Source organism: Tachypleus tridentatus, chromosome 7 (assembly GCF_004210375.1).
Source record: "Tachypleus tridentatus isolate NWPU-2018 chromosome 7, ASM421037v1, whole genome shotgun sequence".
In the NCBI taxonomy this organism is placed as follows: Eukaryota; Metazoa; Arthropoda; class Merostomata; order Xiphosura; family Limulidae; genus Tachypleus; species Tachypleus tridentatus.
The window spans coordinates 80,656,618-80,679,665 of record NC_134831.1 but is presented as its reverse complement, the minus strand read 5'-3'; the positions used below and the strand labels follow the sequence as shown (position 1 = coordinate 80,679,665).

The window sequence follows — 23,048 nt, the reverse complement described above, 5'->3', positions numbered from 1 at the left end:
ATATTGTTATTTAGTTTAATGTACAATTAACTAGTTAAGTCAAACTATGTACGTTATCAGACTAATTGTAAAGTTGCACTACAAAACACTAAATATGTTTTATATGACCAGTTGAAAGTTCAGGTGTTCCATAAAACTTTGTGATATCTTTGGATAAGGTAAAACTCACTGAAGTTTTGTATTGTCTTCTGATGAGATAAAAATAAGAAAAATTTGTAATTTCCTCTGAGAATATAAAATTTAACAGAGATCGTAAGAACACTAAAATATACCTGTGTCTTCGAAGTGGGCCGGGCATGAACAGGTGGTTAGTGCGCTCGACTCACATTCTGAGGGTCGCAGGTTCGAGTCCCCGACACACCGAACATGCCATTTCAGCCATGTGTGCGTTATAATGGTACGGTTAATTCCAATATTCGTTGGTAAAAGAGTAGCCCAAGAGTTGGCGGTGGGTGGTGCTAATTATCTGCCTTCCCTCTGGTCTTACACTGCTAAATTAGGGACAGCTGGTGTAGATATCCCTCGCGTAGCTTTGTGTAAAATAATAAACAAGTTCTTCGAAGTATCTGAAAGTAGATATCTCGGATTCGCAACAAAAAGTAATACACTTTGTGCCTGGTAATATCCGATTGATAATGATATACTAATATCTTGCCGATAATGACACTTGAGCTTTGAGATTATTTCTATTGAGATTTCAGTTCATAATGGCACAAAATATCATGCTGAAAGTGCCATACCCAAGACTATCAGATTAATAGTGATACAATAATATTACATTAACCGAGTTGCATCTATAGTCCCTCAGTGAGTCAGAAGTAAGCTTTAGGACTTATAGCGCTAAAAATGCCGGGTTGGTACCGTATTGGACGATGTAACAACCTCGTTATATAGGTATGTGTTTAAACAAACATTCAAACTGTCAAGTCTATTAATACTGACACGTTGAGCCTAATATTCCGCAGTGAATAGTATCATGGGAATATTTTATTTAAAATGATATATTTGAAATTGGCCTGGCATAGCTAGATGATTAGGACATCGACTCATAATTTGTGGATCGTGGGTTCGAGTCCCTATCCCACCAAACATGCTCGCCTTTTCAGTCACGAGAGCGTTATTAGTTACAGTAAATATCACCATGCGTTAGTAAAATAATAGCCCCACAGTTGGTGGTGGGTGATAATGACTAGCTGCTTTCCCTCTTACATTAATTTAGCTTACACTGCTAAATTAGGGACGGCTAGCGCAGATAGCCCTCGTGTAGCTTTGCGCGAAATTTACAACAAACAATACTTGAACCTTGGTGATATATAGTTGTTACGGGAAGGGAGTTTAATAAAAAAAGCATGGAATTCTAAATTAGTAGCAACTCATTGAGACTCAAAAGTAATCAGCCGATACTGATACACTTAAGACATGAGAATTCCTGACCAACAGTGACACATTTGAAACTTGGATTTATATATGTGAAATAGTATATTTAAATCTTGAAAGATACGTGGTAGGATAGATTAGTAACTATTTAGATGTTTTGACACAGATTAGCGACTGTCCAAAAGTTTCAAACATCCTAGAAAACAACTAAGACAATAACAACCGATTTAGCTAAGTAAGTAAGTCTCAAGTTTAAAAAAAACCACAAAAATACAAAGAAATAAACTCAATTACAAGAATGTTTTCTGTTTCAGTTATGATGTGGCATTAAGAAATACAAATATTCAACACTGATATAATAATAGCTGAAACAATATATTCGTAGCTTCAACATCTTAATACGCATGCCAGAAAGTTCCCATAATTTCGATTTTAAAACCCGAGTACCACAGGGTACCAACATCAACTTAGACGTCTAATAAAAATGCAATAAAGCAAAGAAAATTATATTCATTAAGCATTAAAGTTCAAAAACCATATTTATGAATAAAACCAGTTTTCAACAAACATCTTTCGAACGTACCCAGCACAGACTGGTTTAAAGTGACGTCCATTTGAATAACAAGTAGAACAATAGAATTACAACGTTTTTCGCTCATCGTAGGTGTAGTTGAAAGTTAATTTTACACGCGTAGTAAATTATGACTTTTATTTTATTTTCTCCTAAATAAAATGTTGCCATATTTTCTTCTAATTTTATTATTTCTTTTATTCCCTCAGTTTATGACGACTGTTTATAAACTGTTGAAGTAAATTCCTGGGGATATTGTGCATCTTTCGTTAATCGTCTAACTTTAAAAATGTCTTTAGATCTCTGTTTTCTAAATTTCAGTATAAATCCTGTTACGGTTTCTAGTAACTAAATCGCTCTATCAAATTGTTCTCTCAGTGTTGAGTTCAACCCTAATACACAGGCTTTCGCTTTACTTTTATTTTATTTTTTAGTTTTATGTCAACACGATTTCACCAATAATTTACATTATTCTACTAGTTCAAAACAAATAGTAGTTATTTAAGCTCAAGTAACTGGAATATATTTATTCCGTAGTAAAGCAATTAGCACAGGAATAGTTCTTTGCTATTGTATTTTAACGTGGATAAACAGAGTGACATATGAGAATAGTGACATTGTAAATAAATAGGGTAAACCAATTGTAATAACTTCGTGATACGGCTGGATAGATTGGAAACATTATCATCATTATAAAAACGTCTACTATAATTAAATATTTCATATTGTTTGAACTGTTTATATTGACTGACGAGAATGAAATCGTTAGTTCATTAAGCAGTAATTTGTAGTGTCTCATTTACTTGTATACGTAGATATAGGTGACGAATATAGCACACTTAGCAGTTGAAATACTTGTCTATGTTTTATGTTTGTTACAAAGTCTATCTTCGGCCTGTACTTCAGAACTCAATACGCTTTGATATCTAATAGTCTGAAATATAATAAACAAATTCTAGAACTTCACTGCTACAGAAATCAAATCTATTCTTCAACTTTTTTCTGTTTATATCTGTAAAAACAGCTGGTTTGTTTGTTTTTGAATTTCGCGCAAAGCTACTCGAGGGCTATCTGCGCTAGTCGTGTCTAATTTAGTAGTGTAAGATTAGAGGAGAGGCAGCTAGTCATACCACCCACCGTCAACTCCTGGGCTACTCTTTTGCCAACGAATAGTGGGATTGACCGTCATATAATAACGCCCCCACGGCTGAAAGGACGATCATGTTTGGCGCGAAGTGGATGCAAACTTACGATCCTCAGATTACGAGTCGCACGCCTTAACTCCCCTGGCCATGCCGGGCATAAAACAGCTAGTATGGGTACAGAAAGCAATGTGTAGAAGAGCGAACAACGTTTCAACCTTTTTTGGTCATCGTCAGGTTTACAAAGAAAGAAAGAGGTAACTGACCGATAGCTGACCACATGCTTGAAAGCGATTGTGTAATTGAGTGTAGGAATGTAGAGAGCGTGGTTAGATGTTGAATTATATTTATTAATATTAGTATAAAGGTGTTCCTTTGTTTTGGTTTATTTTGGGTTCGAGTTCTTATATAAGTAAGGCTTCTTTAATTTTGCGTTTATGTTTGTTTCTTTATTTAGTATTTGGTTTTTTCTATGGTTATGTTGTTTTTACTTGATTTGCAGTGTTCGAAAACGTGTGAAGGTGACTTTTTGTGATCTTTGAATCTGGTTTCTATTTTTCTACTTGTTTCTCCAATATAGAAGTCGTAGCAGTTATCACATTGTATTTTATAAATAATGTTGGTGTGGTGTTTGTCAGTGTAGTTTTTACACACTATAGATCTTAGTTTTGTGCCTGGTTTCTGAATAAATTTAGTATTTAGTGAAATGTCATAATTTGTTACTAGATTTTTCCAAATGTTGGTTATTTTCCTGCTGATGTCGGGAATGTATGGAATGCAGCAGTTTCTGGTTTCGTGATTTTTTTTAAATCGTGGAGTATATTTACCTTTGTTGATTGATTTTGCTTTTTGTTTAGGTGTGTGCGTATAAAGTTTTCTACGGTTTGTGGAGGAAATTTATTGATGTTGATGAAGTATTGTTTTATTTTGTCTAATTCGTCGTTAATTTTATTTGGTGAGCATAGTTTTATGGCTGTGTTTATTTGGTTTCTTAGTATGTTGAGTTTTGTTTTGTTTCATGTGCTGAGTCACAAGGAATGTATAGTCCAGCATGGGTGATTTTTCGGTGGACTTCTGTTTTAAATTGTATATCGGTTCTTGTAATTTTGAGGTTAAGAAATGATATTTGATTGCTTTCTTGCTGTTCACATGTGAAGTTCATGTTCGGATGTAAAGAGTTAACGTGATTGTAAAAATTAAGTGTATGTTCTGTAAACCCGAATCCCGCAATCGTGTTGTCTACATATCTGTATCAGTATAATAGTGGATGTAATGCTGCTTTTATTGCTTGTGTTTCAACTTGTGTTATAAACATATTGGCTAGAACTGGTGATACTGGGTTGCCCATGCTTAAACCATTTGTTTGTATATAATTGTGGTTGTTGAACATGAAGTTTGTCTTTATCGTGGTGAATTCAATGAGGGTAACAAATTGATTGCTGGGAATGTCTATTAATGGGTTAAGATTTCGGATATAGATTTCTAAGGCTATCTTGCAGACTTCAGTGATTGGAACTTCTGTAAAGAGGGACATAACATCAAAACTGGCCATTAAGGCTTTATGATTAAGTTGATTTAGATTAGAATTGAAATTAAAAGAGTCTTTGATGAATGAGCTGGCTGATATTACATATTTGGAGAATGCCCATGCAATGTATTTACCAAGATTGTAATTAAACGATTCATATGTGGACATTATTGGTCATAATGGACAATTTGGTTTATGAGGTTTGGGGATGCCGTATATTTGTGGTGTGCGTGAGTCGGTCTTGCGTAGGTAGAAATTAAGTGTTTTCGAAATTGTGTTGGCTTTTTTCATTTTTAGTGGTATTTTGTTTAGTTGCGTTTCGTGTGTCTTTGTTGGATTTGTGCGTATTGGTTTAAATTTGTTTGTATCTGATAGGATGTTCTTCATTTTTTGGATGTATGCATTCGTGTTTATTATGACCACAGCATTTCCTTTATCTGCTTTTAGAATTTTAATGTTTTTGTCTTGTTTCAGGTGTTTAATGGAAATAATGTCTCTTTTTATAAGGTTGTTTCTAGGTTTCTGTTTTGTGAACTTATGTTGATGGTTTTGTGAGAAAATTCTTTGAAAAAAATTGCTTAAGATGTTGTTTTTAGGTTTATCTGGAAAATATTAATTTTTAATTTTTTCTGGGAAGTTTGACGGTTGGATGTCAATAGAATTGTTGAAGTTGTCTTCTTTCTGTTGGTTGTTTTCTTGTTTTCTGCGGTAAGTATCACAAGTCTCCTGGCTAGGTCTTCCAAACATGTTTTAATTTCTAAGGTTGGAATGTACCTAGGTGCTTTGTGAAGCAGAGTACTTTGTTAAGTTGATGTATTTCGTCTGAATTTAATTGTCGGTCGGATCTGTTAATTATAAGGTTAGTCAACAGTTTGTCCTGTTGGTGTCTTTTATATTTTTGCATCTTAGTTTCTTTAGTTTTTGTTGTGGCAGATAATTTTGTCCTTGTCGTTTCTAGTGTTGATTTGGCTTATGTTTCGTTGTATAAGTCCGTATATCTCTGGTTTAATGCAGCATGCCAGTTAATGATCTAGGTTCATTTTTCTTTCTGTTAGTCATGTAGTTCTTTGTATTTTGTGTTCAACATGGCTTTAAGTATTTTTTTTCTGTAAATTTTAGATAATGTTGGTGCATTCATTAAAATTTTTGATAGTTTTGACTTTACAAGGTTAGGGGTTAGTTGTTTCTTTCTACATTGTTGAATGAAATAGATGTCATTTCAATCAAAGACACAAGAAAAGCATCTAAACAAAATACTACTAAAAATGAAAAAAGCCAACACAATTTCGAAAACACTTTATTCCTACCTACGCAAGACCGACTCATGCACACAACAAATATACAGCACCTCAAACCTCACAGACCAGATTGTCCATTACGACCAATAATATCCACATATGAATTGTTTAATTACAATCTTGGTAAATACATAGCATGAGCATTCTCCAAATATGTAGCATCAGCCAGCTCATTCACCAAAGACTTCTTTTAATTTGAAACCCATCCACAAACGACTTAATCATAAAGCCTTAATCGTCAGTTCCAATGTCATATCCCTCTTCCAGAAGTCCCAACCACTGAAGCTTGCAAGATAGTATCATAAATCCATATCCGAGACCTTAACCCATTAATAGACATTCCCAGCAACCAATTGCAACCCTAATAGAATTCACCACGATAAAGACAAACTTCATGTTCAACAACCAAAACTATATACAAACAAATGGTCTAAACATGGGCAACCCAGTATCCCCAGTTCTAGCCAATATTTTTATGACACAAGTTGAAACACAAGCAATTAATACAGCATTACATCCACCACTATACTGGTACGAAAATGTAGACTACACGATTGCGAGATTCACATCTACAGAACACACACTTAATTTTTTCAATCGCATTAACTTTTTACATCCGAACATGAACTTCACATGTGAACAGGAAGAAAACAATCAAATATCATTTCTTAACCTCAAAATTACAAGAACCGATATACAATTTAAAACAGAAGTCCACCGAAAAATCACCCATACTGGACAATACATTCCTTGGGACTTAGCACATGAAACAAAACAAAACTCAACATACTAAGAAACCAAATAAACACAGCCATAAAACTATGCTCACCAAATAAAATTAACGACGAATTAGACAAAATAAAACAATACTTCATCAACATCAATAAATTTCCTCCACAAACCGTAGAAAACTTTATACGCACACATCTAAACAAAAAGCAAAATCAATCAACAAAGGTAAATATACTCCACGATCTAAAAAAATCACGAAACCAGAAAGTATTGTGTTCCATACATTCCCGACATCAGCAGGAAAATAACCAACATTTGGAAAAATCTAGTAACAAATTATGACATTTCACTAAATACTAAATTTATTCAGAAACCAGGCACAAAACTAAGATCTATAGTGTGTGAAAACTACACTGACAAACACCACACCAACATTATTTATAAAATACAATGTGATAACTGCTACGACTTCTATATTGGAGAAACAAGTAGAAAAATAGAAATCAGATTCAAAGATCACAAAAAGTCACCTTCACACGTTTTCGAACACTGCAAATCAAGTAAAAACAACATAACCATAGAAAAAAACCAAATACTAAATAAAGAAACAAACATTTCATGTGTATAAACCGACACACACGTTGCTTTGTATACACACAAACTTACACCAAACACTATGTTTAACATTCTCCTGTATATTGATATGCTCTTGTTCAATAAATGACAGATTAAAGATATTAGGCTTTTTGAGTGGGAATTTTTTTATAAGTGTATTTTAATTCATATAGGCAATAACTGTGTATCTACAAATAATGTAACACGACATATTTATTCGAAAAACCGTAATGTTCAAACACATTAACATGAGCCGAACATAAATATTTTTGTTACTTTTGTTTACAATGTGTAAAAAAGGTCTCGAATAAAATATTCGGTATTTGATACGTCAAGATATATTTCATTTATGATCGCCAGGGAGATTGCAATGATGTTTTATTCTCCTTCTGATCTTCATAAAACTTTTTTTTCTGAAGTTATGGTTTGGTATGGTTTGAATTTCGCGCAAAGCTACGCGAGGGCTAGCCGTCTCTAATAAAGCAGTGTAAGACTAGAGAACATCATCACCCACCGCCAACTCTTGAGTTACTATTTCACCAACGAATAATGGAATTGATCGCACATTATAACGCCCCCACGTCTGCAAGAGCGAACAATATCTAATATTAATAACGCGTCTCATACTCCAATCGACTTTGCAAATTTTAAAAACTAGGTTTCTATAACACCTGTCCCTCGTATTTCTGTGTTGGAATGAGGAAGGATCTAGATTTTTTGATAAAATGTAATATTATATATATATATATATATATATATATATATATATAACCGCCTACTTAGACTTATGATAGTTAAAAGATATTAATGTCTACTCTAGAATTCAAGCTACAACGAGAGTGCAGTTCCTTCGATTCTCTAAAGTACTGATAGACATCAATAAGCACAGAGAACATCGAACCCTCCAGTATATATATAACCCATCGCCCTATATTCGAAGTACTGAGATTTGTTTTACAAGGAATACTTCTATTTTCAGAAAGCGAGGGTTGGATAAATTGTTTTTACCTAAGATGTTAGAGATCGTTTGAATTGCTTGAAAGATTTTACTCTAAAATTCTAATTATTTTTCACATGATAAGGTAACATACAAATCAACTTGCTCTATTCACGTTCGCCTCTGTGTACCATTACATTTTAAGCTGGCCTAAAATATCAACTGTACATAAAAAGAAGTAAAAGTAAGTATTGGTATATTTTACACTTAAGGTTCACCTTTGTTTTATCTTGAACGTGAGTGTAAAATGCATACTTCTTATAACATTTTCATTTGCTCAGGAACACACAGGAAAAGAACAATAGCAAGCCAGAAGTTTAAGCGCTAATCAGTGTGAATCACGTATGGTTTGGTTTGGTTTATTTTGAATTTCGCGCAAAGCTACACGAGGGCTATCTGCGTTATCCGTCCCTAATTTAGCAGTGTAAGACTAGAGGGAAGGCAGCTAGTCATCACCACCCACCGCCAACTCTTTTACTTCACATTAAACATGCTCGCACGTTCAACCATTGGGGCGTTATAATGTGACGGTCAACCCCACTATTCGTTGGTAAAAGAGTAGCCCAAGAGTTGGCGATGGGTGGTGATGACTAGCTGCCTTCCCTCTAGTCTTACACTGTTAAATTAAGGACGGCAAGCACAGATAGTCCTTGAGTAGCTTTGTGCAAAATTCACAACAAACAAACAAATTTGCCTACCGACTGGGTTCAAAACCAGAGGGATAAGATTCAGTGTCTTAAAATAATTATAACTGACACATATCGTTTAGAATGCATTCGAAATAAAGTCAGTATGAATTACGGAAATTAACCTGAAATATTCCATTATTCATAAAGAATTACCAAAGTCCACTTTAGAAATCGCTTTTTGTTTGACTAGATAAAGTTAATTTTAATGAAATTGACTGAGTCTTCTGCTATGGAACATATAGTTAAAACGAGAGACGGCTCCGTGTTTAGCTCTGATGATGTAGAAGAAGCTTGCTAACATTTAAGTAACTTTCTTCAATACGGAAATGTGACTCGCTGATTTCACATAGCCATCTCTAATTGTGAATTCGAACGGCTAGTTAAGAGCAAACATTATCAAATCTTTAACTTCTGCTTTATAACCAAAGAATGGGATTTAATCGACATTTATTGCACACCCACAGCTCCAAGATATGTAGAGTTTGTTTTGCGGTTAGGGACACGAACCATAAACTGTTGCTTCACAATCCGGGCTCTTTAACTACCATCCACGCCCGACACAAAACTGAAATTAGATTAAAAATAGTGTGACTGTCAATAATTACTAAATCATAAAAACTATTTTCAGTATGTAAGTAAATATTCGATCAATTATTTTTACTATTCACTTTACTATTGTTCATTGTACTGGTATTCGCGCGTTTTTACGAAATAAAAGCAGGTGCTAAATTAACGTTCGACGCCGCGTCTCGTCAGAGATAGAAAGCGTTTAACGGTAAACCAAATTAGCGTCATTTTTTGAAAACGCGTCTGTAAAATATTATTATATATTATTCATTTAATACACTCGTCTACGCCGCGCTATTTTTACTAATTGTCTTCTTACTAGAATATCTTCTTGGAAAACTCTATACAATAATTTTAAGACACAATGAAAAGAACAAATGTTAAATTTACAATTATTTCAGTAGTAGCAAGTAAAATAAAGCATCCAGTTTAGACATTTGAAGTTTATTTTCTTTAGACACGAAGCAGTTAGCTTGTTATTCTGTAGACATATATAATTATGTAAATAAAGCCATTATGATATCTTTTCACTACATTCGTAAAGTTAATGTGACACTTCATTTTACTACGTACATAAAGCCGTTATGATACTATTTTACTACGTTCATAAAGCCATTATGATACATTTTCACTAAGTTCATAAAGTTACTGTGACATTTCTGTAATTAACATTTGCTAACAACATTCAAATTGGACATGATCTGAGGAGTCAATTTCAGTGGTTTATTGAAAACAAAATCAAAATAGTTCACTCTCACTGAATATGGATAATTAAATGTCTGATGAGTGTAGGAGGCGCTCTGAAGTTTGATAATGTTTTTGTTTTTTTCAGAATAGCACATGATTTTAATAAATACATCATAAACATAATAATATATCTGCAACAGTCTAGAAGTATCTATATTTTCATATTTCTGACGTAAGAAAAATGGGTGGATGTTATATACGTTTTGTGTTATTCAAGAACAGTGGACATAAGATATGTTTTACTAGCCGGAAATATTTCTTCATTTGACAGCATGCATCATTCACTTATATCAAGAGACAGAAAATTCTAAACATTGCTTTTAAAAAGCGAGAAAAATATAATTACACAACTTATCGTCCAACTGAATTGTTATACCAAGAGATTATCAATGGTTTCATTAATAACTCAAGTTATCGATCTTCATCGATTTTTCAAACACATTTTTTTCAAAATTATTTATCCATCAGATTGTCTGAAAGTCCACGACGTTGTTTATTCATTGAAACCACATAATATACATATTAATCCAAATAATGGACGTTGAACATTCTAAGTATTTCAGGTTCAAAATGCGTCCGTGTTGTAAACAAACATAATCGTTAAATTCCTGAAGATTATTCAGTATATGAACTCTAACAGAATGGATAACGAATAAAAGGTTTATCAGTGTTTGATTCGTTACTGAAATGTGAAATTTACTTATACTTTAAACGTTGGTTTAGTACTCATGTACTTACATAAACTATCAACTTAGTGATTTTTATTCATTTTTAAAATTTGCAAGATGTCTTATACTCTCTCACTTAAATAAGCAGATAGAAATTCAAAAGTTAAACCTCGTGGTTAATGCATCCACCATTTCGATATATAAAATATATAGCAAAAAATAGTGTATAAAAGTAGCGGCAACAGGGTTTATTTCACTTAAAGTTGTTGATTTTAATCCAGTCGTATATTTCATCTGTCTACTGTCAACAGTTTTGTTTGTAATTAAGCACAAAGCTACTCAAAGCGCTATCTGTGCTCCGACAAACAACAATTACCGAAACCCGATTTCTAGCGTTGTAAGTCCGCAGACATATCACTGAGCCAAAGGGGGAGGGGCACTGTCAGCAATTAATCGTATGTTTGTAAACGAAATTTCGGTCGTTGCGTTTTTATTCAAAAAACTTTAATAACTTTGTCATATCTTGCTCTGCTTGTCGAAAGTATATTATTGTTTCTGTGCTAGCTATCATATAATAGGGCCCGGTATGGCCATGCGTGTTAGGGCGTTCGACTCGTAATCCGAAGGTCGCGGGATCGATTCCCGGTCGCACCAAACATGCTTGCCCTTTCAGCCGTGGGGGAGTTATAATCCCACTATTCATTGGTAAAACAGTAGTCCAAGAGTTGCCGCTGGGTGGTGATGACTAGCTGCCTTCCCTCTAGTCTTACACTGCAAATTAGGGACGGCCAGCGCAGATAGCCCTCTAGTAGCTTTGCGCAAAATTCAAAACAAACAAACAAATCATATAATATTTCGATAGATTTATTAAATTCTTTCAACTCAATAGTAAAATAATACAAATGATCTTAACAAATAGTTTTAAGTTTTCAAATCTTAAACCCAACTATATTTAAAATCCATTTTACCTTTAGACTGTGTCTTAAGTCCCAGTAGTTACTCAATTTTCTATTTTTATTGTTATTTTTACATCGTAAGTTACATTCCTTTTATTATAATCGGACGAACAGAAACTGGTAGAAAAAAATAATAGAAAGACTTCTAATTTCCAAACACAAAGGTCGACAAAGTGATAGAGAGAAAGACTAAAGAATTAATATAAAATAACCATCAAGGAAAAACCCAGATAAACATATAGACAGGATTGTATGCAATTATATTCTTGATACGTTACAGTTTTTATATTATCTGCTTTTAATTTTCGTGCTAACATTCATATATCCAGGAAAAGCCAACAGTATTGCGAATTAACCAAAATCGTTTTTCTTCCCAGAAATGTCTGCCAAACCATCTACATAGAACAGAGTTTTAACAAACTGAAGATATATATATATCAATGCTCTTTTTTATTCTTCTCATTAATAAAAATACTTACCACACAACGCAGGTAGTCAGTTCGTTAAATTTGATTTGATCAGAAGACTTAGCAAAATATATCGTTATAACTTAAAGGAAAGAATCAGTGAATTGTTTTTTGTCTATGAGACAATGTTTCCTATCGCTGTCCTTTAATAAAAACGTGAAGTTTGAGATCGAAAACAATTACAAACCGATACATTTCTTCTAATAGAGCGAACCAAACTAAGCACCTAACACAAGCTAATATTGGTACGTGGTTCATTAAACAGTATTCGCAGCAACACTACCACTTGAGCTCAAATCTAACTTATTCAGTAAAGACGATGAGTTAGTTCATAAAATAGTATGAGACGGCTGAATAGTTAAGACTACAATTAAATGACTATGAAGTAGGAAAACTTGAATGATATCTGGCTTATATTTTATTTGAATATGTCAACGATGATATCACTAATCGTATTCAATGATCCAAAACTTGATCAATTTAAACTTGTTAAGAGCGTGCAACATATTTTTGACCCTAAATGCTATCCAACTGAAATAGTCCGAGTTTAAATGTAAGTGGAAGTTTTGCATTTTCAAGAATGATGCACACACACTATTTGTTTTTTTCTTTTTCGATGATCCCAGTTACTTGGGTTTGTTTCTTTTTAAATTTCGCACAAAGCTACTGGAGGGCTATCTGTGCTAGCCCTCCCTGATTTAACATTATAAGAGTAGAGGGAAGACAACTAGTCATCTCCACCCACCGCCAACTCTTGGGCTACTTTTTACCAACGAATAGTGGGATTAACAGTCACATTATAACGCCCCACGGCTGAGAGGGCGAGCATGTTTGGTGAGACGGGGATTCGAATCCGTAACCCTCAAATTACGAGTCGAGTGCCTCATCCACCTGGCCATGCCGGGCCGGTTACTTGGGGTAACAAATATCAAAACGGATCCAGCCTCAATCTAGGTACTTATTTCCAGTTGCTCTTCCATTATAACTCTCGTGCAACACAGTAGCTTTTCTACCACTCATCCGTGGAGAAGGAAATGACGTCAAAAGTTATCCACAAATCATAAGCCGAACCGAAAAGCAATTTCATGTGGACGCTGCAAGTGTAGGTATGTGTTGAGTCTCAGTAAAATTATTAGTCCAGCAGGTAGCAGACACAGAGTTAGCCCTGTTCCTCACCGGAACGAAACAAGCCGTTCGTGTTGGCGTTCCGAATCGGACAGCTGCTGCCGGCTAGGAACGCCGGGGTCTGTGGTGTGAGAAGTTTTAAGGAGGTAAGATTACAGTTAGAATGGACAGCTGGCTTTATTTGATTCGCGTGGGTTCGCCATGGTCAGTTGCAACTGCATATGAATATGTACAGGATGAACAGCATCGCTTGGGTGCACGTGATGCAATCATGCACATACGGCGTTCAGTTAAAGTCTTGAAAACAGAACACTGACGTCATTATTTCTTACTGAGATTATAATTTAAACAATTAATTGCAAAATTGGAGCGAAACTTTAATGAAAAAGAAAGAAGAATAATCATAACATTATATGTAACTAACTGCTCATTCTATTGGCCCTAACTAATCTTATACACAGTTAAAGAGATAAGAGTGTTCAGACATGTAGTTCTGTTCAAGTAAAGGATATTTGAAAAGATTTCTTTAAACCAATGTTAACTCCTAGAGATATATTTTCTAATGGACCTTTACTGCATTGTGAGAGAACATTTCAACTTCTATGCTAAGGCAAATCCTCAAAATAACATCAAAACACCATCCCATTCAGGGATCAAAACAGAAGCAATACATTATGAAACTCAACCTTAAAATGGTTTTAATTCTTTCTCTTTACAATACGATTCTTCCTTATTTATTTAATATATCACTTCGAACTGTTTTTAGGTAGTTAGGAAGACAAAGTTATCCTAAAGCACTGGTGGAAGAAAGAATACTTTAGAACTGATGACCATACATCTCACTGGGAGGTATTTATTCTGGGAGACATTAGTAATAACAATTTCCACCTGCAATTGGTATAAAGATGCGTATACGGGTTTATACTGTCAGAAACCGAGTTTCAACGCCCGTGGTGGGCATAGCACAGCTAGCGCTTTGTGCTTAATACAAATGACCACAACAACTCTCACTTCATCATGTCGAGCTGGGCGACCACATTCGTCATTGATTATTAACACAATTTTTTTTAACTTACACATTTTTATTTTTTGTTCCTCCTATGCATCACTAGTGCCTCCAAGCTTTAAAAATTCAAAACAAAGTTAATAGATATAAAAACTTTTATCTTCTTGTTGTTTTTATTCACTGGCGATATTCCTGAAATACTTTCTAATGATTAAATGTGATATATTTACTCAAAAAAAACAGGCTTTGTTTCGTAAAAAAATTTTCATTAATTTATCTCATTTGTTAAGGTTAAAAACAAACAATAAATAAAACTATAATATATTATAACAGCGACACATTCTATTTATTGCCTGTAATCGTGGTTTCAAGGACTTGTATAATAGACTTCAGGTCCTTGTGATTTTATGTTTTCTTAACTCCGTTATTTCTCGTATGCGTGCATGAGTGTTTTTAAGAGCCTAAAGCTATTTTTGTTAGTTTTTGTTTTAATTAGATAAATTATGCCATTAAACCCTGAGGATACTGAATTGTTTATAACTACTGCTTTTCTATTACTTCAAGATTTTGCCTTGAGCTCAACTCTAGCAACAGTTTGAAAGTGAGAACTGTCAGGGATTACGGACTTATAGAATAGTGTCTCGAATATCTTACTTCTAAGTGGTGAACCTGTGAAAAGTGCAGCTGTTTAGATGCAAGACGATCTGTACACCATTGGGGGTAATCCTGCGATCACCATGATGGACACTTCATGTAATGGTGTTTCTTTCGCAACCTCTCATATGACGTCAGAAATGCAGGAGCCGAAGAAGAAACGTGAGTTGTATTCTAATTGTACAACAATAATTATAGTCGACGATCTAAGAACTTGATCTGTTGGTGAAACTCGTACCTGAATTATTGTTTATTTCAGTCACTGTTTTCCTTTTAATCTTACAACCATCTTTTGGGTACGTTATGGATTTTACCCATCCACTATCAGTTTGGAAATAATTGTCTATTTTTGTAAACTTATGAACCATAATACGCACAGATAAAGCTCAGTTGTTACACAATTTTAATTAATCTCCCATTAACAAAAATAACTTGAAAATTAACACAACACTACCTGTTAATATGCCAATGAGCTTTCAGTTGTGAAAGCTGAAGAAATAATAACACCAACAGAAACTTACAAGATAATTAGAAACTTCTAACTAAAATTTAGTAAAGCAAAAGTGGAGTTTAAAACTTTATAAAAACAAAATCGTTTTGGTTTTGTAAAAACATTCGTGTTGTTCTTTAGAACTGGTAAAGGAGTTCTGAACTGAAGAGTATGAATACTAATTGCACTGTAATCAGAATTTTATATTTTTTCTTTGGTTTGTATATTTTCAAAAGAATTCAAAATGTCTTTGCCAAATTCCTTTTAATGCTATTCAAACCGTTTCGGTGTCAGTCCGTTGAAATCACAGCAAAAAAATAATGAAAAAATAAAGCTTTGTTCTTTGATTAAAAAAAACTGTCCTAACGCAAATTGGTGTAGTTTTGTGCTTAACGCCAAACAGAAATAAAAAACAAATCTAAGGAAAATTTACTTTTATCGTATTGAATTATTTTATGGATTTCATTTGCCCAATTTTAAAACTTGGACGACGACTTGGTGTTGAATTCATAGACAAAAACTATTCTTCAACTTTTTAGCTCCAGTAGTTCTAAACCTTTTCTAACAATTATAAGCATAAGCATTGTTACGTCTCTAGCATTTAACAGTTGTGTACATTGTCCGTTTTCATACATTATTTAATTTATACGCAACATTAGTTGAAAACACTGTATAACTTCTAGAGGTGATTAATTGTAGAATCTGTAGGTTTTAGTGGTTCCGAACCTAATTCAGTTTCAAAGCGTTATCTTGTCTCCATACTTTAGAAGTTTACGACATTGTATTTTCCAAAACTATGAGAAAAGTAAACAGACAAACAAATATATGTGGGATACAGTGTATTTTTGGTTTCTTGAAAAAGTTTTACATGAAGTTAATTAACAAAAAAAGATTCTGAACAACCATATAATGTTTAAGTTGAAACATCTTTAACCTTTGAAGTATCAACGGTACCCGTATCCCATCGATTTTATGGATTTTTTTTCTAACAGTTTATGCATCAAACTGCTTGTGAGTACATGGCTTGGGTGGTTACAGGATATATAATAAGTCACTTAAAAATGTAAAAAAAAAAAAGAAATTGTCCTTACTATCCCCTATTGAAATTCACATACAAATTGAGTACTTCCACTAAATGGCTTAGCTATTTTCTTGCAATAATTGTCCCGGTCGCACCAAAACATGCTTGCCTTTTCAGCTGTGGGGGCGTTATAATGTTACGGTCAATCCCACTATTCGTTGGTAAAAAGGTAGCCCAAGAGTTGGCGGTGGGTGGTGATGACTAGCTGCCTTCCCTCTAGTCTTACACTGCTAAATTAGGGACGGCTATCGCAAATAGCCCTCAAGTAGCTTTGCGCAAAATTCAAAAACACAAACAAGCAAAACAATACAATAATTGTTCTAATGAATAAGCTCCCCGCAAGTACAGCGGTATGTCTCCGGATTTACAACGCTAAAATCAGGGGTTCGATTCCCCTCGGTGGGCTGAGCAGATAGCCCTTTGTGGCTTTGCTATAAGAAAAACACACCCTCTAACGAATAAAAACATAATATTACGTAATATGATTTAACATGTGGATCAAATCATTATTAAAAAATTTAAAGACATATGGGTAACTTGAGTGTTAGCATATACTTCAACAATATCAAATAAAAATAATGTTTGATCACTTAATGAATTTTCTCTTAATAAAATTCTCTCTGATTAGAAGCTTTGTAATAAAGCCTGAAAAAGAATTTTGTTCTATTATGTTTTATAGGAATACATTGATAAAAATTTATATAGATTTATGATGAAAATTTTAAATTCCATCTGTCTTTTAAATAGAAATATACGAACTTACATATTTAATTATGTTTTAAAAGAAATGAACAAAGGATAATAACTTAAACCAGTTTTTCAAAACTTATCAGAAAATGAGAAAGTAGAAGGTATAATGTATATTTTGAATATAATGCACTATATACTATGTTTCTTATCTCAACCAGGTCAGAAATAAATCGTAAATAATTTGACGTTTCAAGTATTAAAAACGAACTTAATCTCAAAAAACTAATAAGAGTAATTCCAGACATAGGTTTCTGGTAAACTCAATGCAATTTCAATACAGACTATAAGGAATACCATTACGTTAAAATAATTGTAATTTATTTTTTGAAAGAAAATATTTGATATAACACTTTTTCCAACAAACTTTATAAATCGAATATTGAAGACACCTAAAATTTACTTTACAAGCCATATTTTTATTGATAAAATATCTTTGTTTTTAAGCACAAAACTACACAATGAGCTATCTGTGCTGTATCCATCACGCATGTCAAAAATCGGGATTTTTAGCTTTATCAGCGTGAAAATTTACCATTGAGCTAGCAGATGGATAATAAAATAGAACATGTCACTTGTCAACACAGTCGTTGAAATCATTAAGTCTTTGGATAGCTCTCCTAGGTTTGGAAGAGCTGAAATAGTTGAACTAAACCGTAAATAATTTCTAAACATATTTTTCCCTTGAAAATACGCAACTTGTAGAACAACCAGGGTCAATATACTCTTAACAGACAGTTTCATTTACAGGCAGAGAAATTTTATCTAGAAAATATTACACTAAATCCAAATCAGTCAGATAGTTTTATACTGTTTTAATTTTTTAACAGTAGACGATTTTATTGAACCATCAACCAAGACGGTCTCCAGTAAGTCAGAGATAAGGTTACGGACTTACAAAGTTAATAATGCTATATATTTCTCGTGATGAACAGAATGCAGCTAATCCTTATTTCGTAGTTTCGCGCTACAACAAACAAACAAAATACAATCATCAAACAAACAAGATGGAATAACAAAAGGGAAAGAGCTAATGTGATAAACATTCCAAAGAATTGAAAATTTGCCGTGCATTTACATACACAACTGATTAGAAATCAATTAACATTTTTGCCCTGAAAGGCGGCATCTTATGTGCCCTTTAAGCTAAAAAATTTCAGGATTTTAAGCTTAGCCATCCCAACTTAGAACTAAAACTAATAGTGAAATTGACTCTTACGTTTATAATGCTGTCACAGCTAAAAGTACGTAGTTTCTTTTTATAAAATATAGTGATTCGAACCCTGTATCTTTACACTAACCATTTATCCAAGCCCCGCTCAAGTTTGATGCGAATACCTTGACTTATGGTTTCTGTGTAATTGACACTTATTCATGCATGAACATTATTAGAATTCCATCTCTAACATAGAAAGTGCTCTCCAAGCTTCACCATGAAATAATAAAGCAATAGTTTTTTTTTATTAAATTTAACTTTACTTGATAAGTAACTTATCACACCATTTTACTTAATTTCCAAAAGTCATTTTGAAGTTATATCTAGTTTTTTTTTGTTAAAAACATCTTATAATAAACGTGCAGTTCAAGTAATTCAGAAGCCACATCTGCCTTAACATTAAACCAATTTAATAATTTGCTTGTTTCGGACATCACACAAAACTATATAATGGTTATTACTAGTAGTCCTTAATCTCGAACTGATAAGCAATAGATAAGACAGCTAGTAAACAGCACCCACAGTCATGCCATAATCGAATAGTTGGATTTGACCGTCACTCTTATAACGCACTCATAGCCCCAAAATACAGAGCGCGATTTTGCTGCAATGAGAAGCGAAAAACAGATCCTCGGAATTCGTGATGACGAGAAAACCACTTGAAGTGAAAATGTATTCTCAAGACGGCTAATATAGGTATTAAAACATTAATTAAAATAAAGTACAGAACAACGTTTCGACCTTGCCTGTTAACCTGAATATGACCTAAGAAGGTCGAAACGTTTTTTTGTACTTTATTTTAATGAAAGTTTTAATACTCGTACTAGACGTATTGAGATTACGGAGGTTCAGCATGCTAACTACAGGCCTTTTACAAGCTGAACAGGATCGTTCACTGAACTTAAAGACTTGTCTTTTATGAAAAACAAAATAAACTTGTTCGGAATTAACCCAGAAGTCTAGTATTTGATAAGACTAATCAACCACGACTAGATCCAGATTGGTTAAGATCAAGGTAAATTTCGACGTAATGACGCGTTTGTTTAGCGTAGTATTCCTATGCGAGTATCCATTTACGTCAAATATAGCTAAATATAATCACATGTTTTTAGTAATTAGCCTTAAACTCAGTAAAAATATGTGTATATACAAGAAGCGTGGTTTATCCGATTAAAACATGACATATGGCTAAGGAACGATACGGTCCTTTAAGGCTTTTCATGCACAGCTATTCTTGACAAAAACTAAAAATTTAAAACCACATTTATTTTTCAGAAAATATTTTGTGTCTTAGGCAGAAAACAAAGTCTGAGTAAAAATAGAATCGCAGCAGTCAAACAAGTCAACATATTGAGTCTTCGGACGTTTCGAAATTTATATATTCCATTATCAGCTATCTAAAATGCTTTCATTAGTTTCGAAACGTCCGAAGACTAAGATGAAATACGATGGCTTTTTTCTACTAAAACAGAAACTCCTGTTTTTAATCTATGGTTCTTATTTTAAATTCCTGGTTGGCCTTCACAAAAACAAACAAAACTCATTCTATAAACCATTACTATACTTATAGAAAATTAAAACTGTGGTAACAACAGGTAGCACGTGTTTCTAAAATTGTTAACTCTACAATAATTTGAAACGATGTGCTGTAAATTAACCCTCTCACATACATGCACCCCAATTGTAATTTTCACAAGTTAATGTAAAGATATTACATTTTGAAAATCTTTGTCTCGGTTAATACTAATTTGTTTACAGAATCCAAAATAAACTGTATAATTTTAAATTTTTCAATTACATAACGCCACAGGTTTCTAGTTTTCCTTAGATTTAGTTACCGTTTCACAGATCTATTTAATTATTATCTTCATCGCAACTGTCGGTTACTTAGATTTGTGAAATGTAGTATAGAGCTGTCCATACGTAGTGCATGTAAAACTATACAACCTTTATTTCTATTGTCTTTATGAAATGCACTCGTACAAAATAATAAAAGAAAAACAAAGAGAGGGCAAATATTTATCAGTCCAGGTGGACTTTTCAGGTACATCAATATAGGTACATATGCACGCAGAATACTTAACAGGGACTAGAAAGTGAATAAACAGTGTAACTACGTCCACTACTTCCTTCCAAACTCGCATGCAGTTCTTCGCCTGAGTTACAACTAACGGTAAAACTCAAACACACGGCTGATGTAGCCAAAGGCTGTGACACAGTCATTAAAAAAAGAGACCAAATTACAGGTAGCCATTTGGCTAAACAAAACCAAAAGTAGTGGCGCCTTGAGCCACAAGAGCACGTGAGCTACCAGACGACAGCAGATGGGTACCGTGGGATCGAGAACTCCCCCCCATGCCTAAACCAGGTCAACCCCAACTCATGATTTCACTAAAGCAATTACATCGATAAAGTATAACTTCACAGGAAATGAGGAATGATTATCAGTCCTTTGGGTCGTCGTGTTTTCGACTATTCTCTCTTTTTCGAAATTAGAAATGGTTAGTGGTACTAAAGAAGTTAAACGTCAGTATGTTTACCACCATCAAGATCTCTCTTTCCTGAGTCCAAGAATGATAATGTAATCACCCAGAAAGTTTGTTGGTTTGGTTTGTTTGGAATTAAGTACAAAGCTATACAATAAGCTACCTGTGATAATGAAACCCGGTTTCTAGCGGTGTGAGTCAGCAGACATATCACTGTGACATTGGATGCGAAGGGGGAGAGGAGGCTCACCCAGAAAGAAAACAACAAGGTTACTTTTATGAATTCCCTAACAAGTCACTGTTACAACTTCGCGTTTTTCAATACTGAAGTACAGCAATGTAATTTATTGTGATAAAAGTTTTGCCACTACAGTCTACACTTAGGTGTGTGTGTGTGTGCTATGCCATCTAGTAACAGTGAGCACATTTGCAAAAATCAACATGGCAGTGTGTTAGTTGCCGGCCTAACACGACACAGTAAACGTACCTAGTTCATGAGAATATTAATCATAAGGAAGTGCTACTATACTAGTTGGAACACATCTCAATGTAATTCACAGCTCTAATGAAGAAAAACCGAAATCCTCGGACTACTGTACGATAAATTATAGTCCTGAATAAAACAGTTATCGAGTAAAATTCACTAACCGCTAAGTTTGTAAACAAACTGTTAGTGTTTAATCCTTGCAAAAATTAATAAAAAAAATATAAAAATGTTTGGGTTTTCATAGACGAGAGTTCTGGTTTGTTTGTTTGTTTTGAATTTCGGGCAAAACTACAAGAGGACTATCCGCACTAGCCGTCCCTAATTTAGTTATGTAAGACTAGAGGGAAGACAGCTAATCATCACTACCCACCGCCAACTCTTGGGCTACTCTTTTACCAACGAATAGTGGGATTGACCGTCACATTATAACGCGCCCCACGGCTAAAAGGGCGAGCATATTTGGTGTGATGGGGATTCGAACCCTCGACCCTCAGATTACGAATCGAGTGCCTTGTCCACCTGGCCATTACTGGGCCTAATAGAGGAGAAAGACTACGATTCTTATGAAGATTATCATAAATATTCAGCTAATTATGATGGATTACCATACAAAAGAACAATCTATAATTCTAGTAAAATATCACCTGGGATATAAAACCTATAAATGATGAAAAATCACCCAGCTGCAACTCTAAGGAGTATGATAAAAAAATGAAATTTCTGATGGAAACTGTCTGTATTAACTTACTAAAAACATATATTAATGTTTTTATAAGTATCTGATGTTGTTTTTGTAGAGCTTTATTTCAGAATTTACTTGCTAAATCGTACAAAGAACTAAAACCGTCTATAATTTTAAACTGATGAACAAAAGACGTGGATTCGAGCCTGTAACCCACAGATTGCGAATCGAGCACCTTAACAATCAGGCCTACATCAATGATCGAAACGTCGTACCTGTTTTTTTTCTAATATTCTTACTCAGTGTAGAAGACGTAACTTGTGATAATACAATATTGTATTTTGTAGGTTGTCGTTATTGTATATTATCTTGATTATTTTATACCAGTAACTATATTATGTTGTATAACGTTTTGTGGTAACAATACCATGTTGTCATGTTTGTAGCTTATGACAATAGCTTGTGAATTTCGCTGAAATTATATAACATTATATAATGCAGCTTCTGACAATGATAACCTTCATGTATTACATGTTATTATACCAATTTATTTTATTTCGCTTGTGGATATAATGATACTACAGTGTACGCACGTGATATAATTCGTATTGTAGTGTGTATTTTGGACCCGGTCTCAACACTGCTGGATTGTATTGGTTATAGTGACCATAAAGTAATACCTTACACGTTCTGGTGTGCACATGTTAATAGAAAGTAAGT

At 33.8% G+C, this 23,048-nt stretch overlaps 1 protein-coding gene across 5 annotated transcripts in view; it reads left to right on the top strand.

The window, feature by feature from the left end:
• Nucleotides 1–13,494: 13,494 nt before the first annotated feature.
• The window catches only part of LOC143256058 (paired box protein Pax-5-like), a 65,312-nt gene continuing 55,758 nt past the window's right edge, over nucleotides 13,495–23,048 (top strand). For all 5 annotated transcript variants that reach the window (XM_076512733.1, XM_076512732.1, XM_076512731.1 and 2 more), the window contains exons 1-2: nucleotides 13,495–13,625; nucleotides 15,050–15,301. In XM_076512733.1, the coding sequence (XP_076368848.1) occupies nucleotides 15,178–15,301 (124 nt within the window). In that variant the 5' untranslated portion in view covers nucleotides 13,495–13,625; nucleotides 15,050–15,177. The remainder of the gene's footprint in view (nucleotides 13,626–15,049; nucleotides 15,302–23,048) is intronic.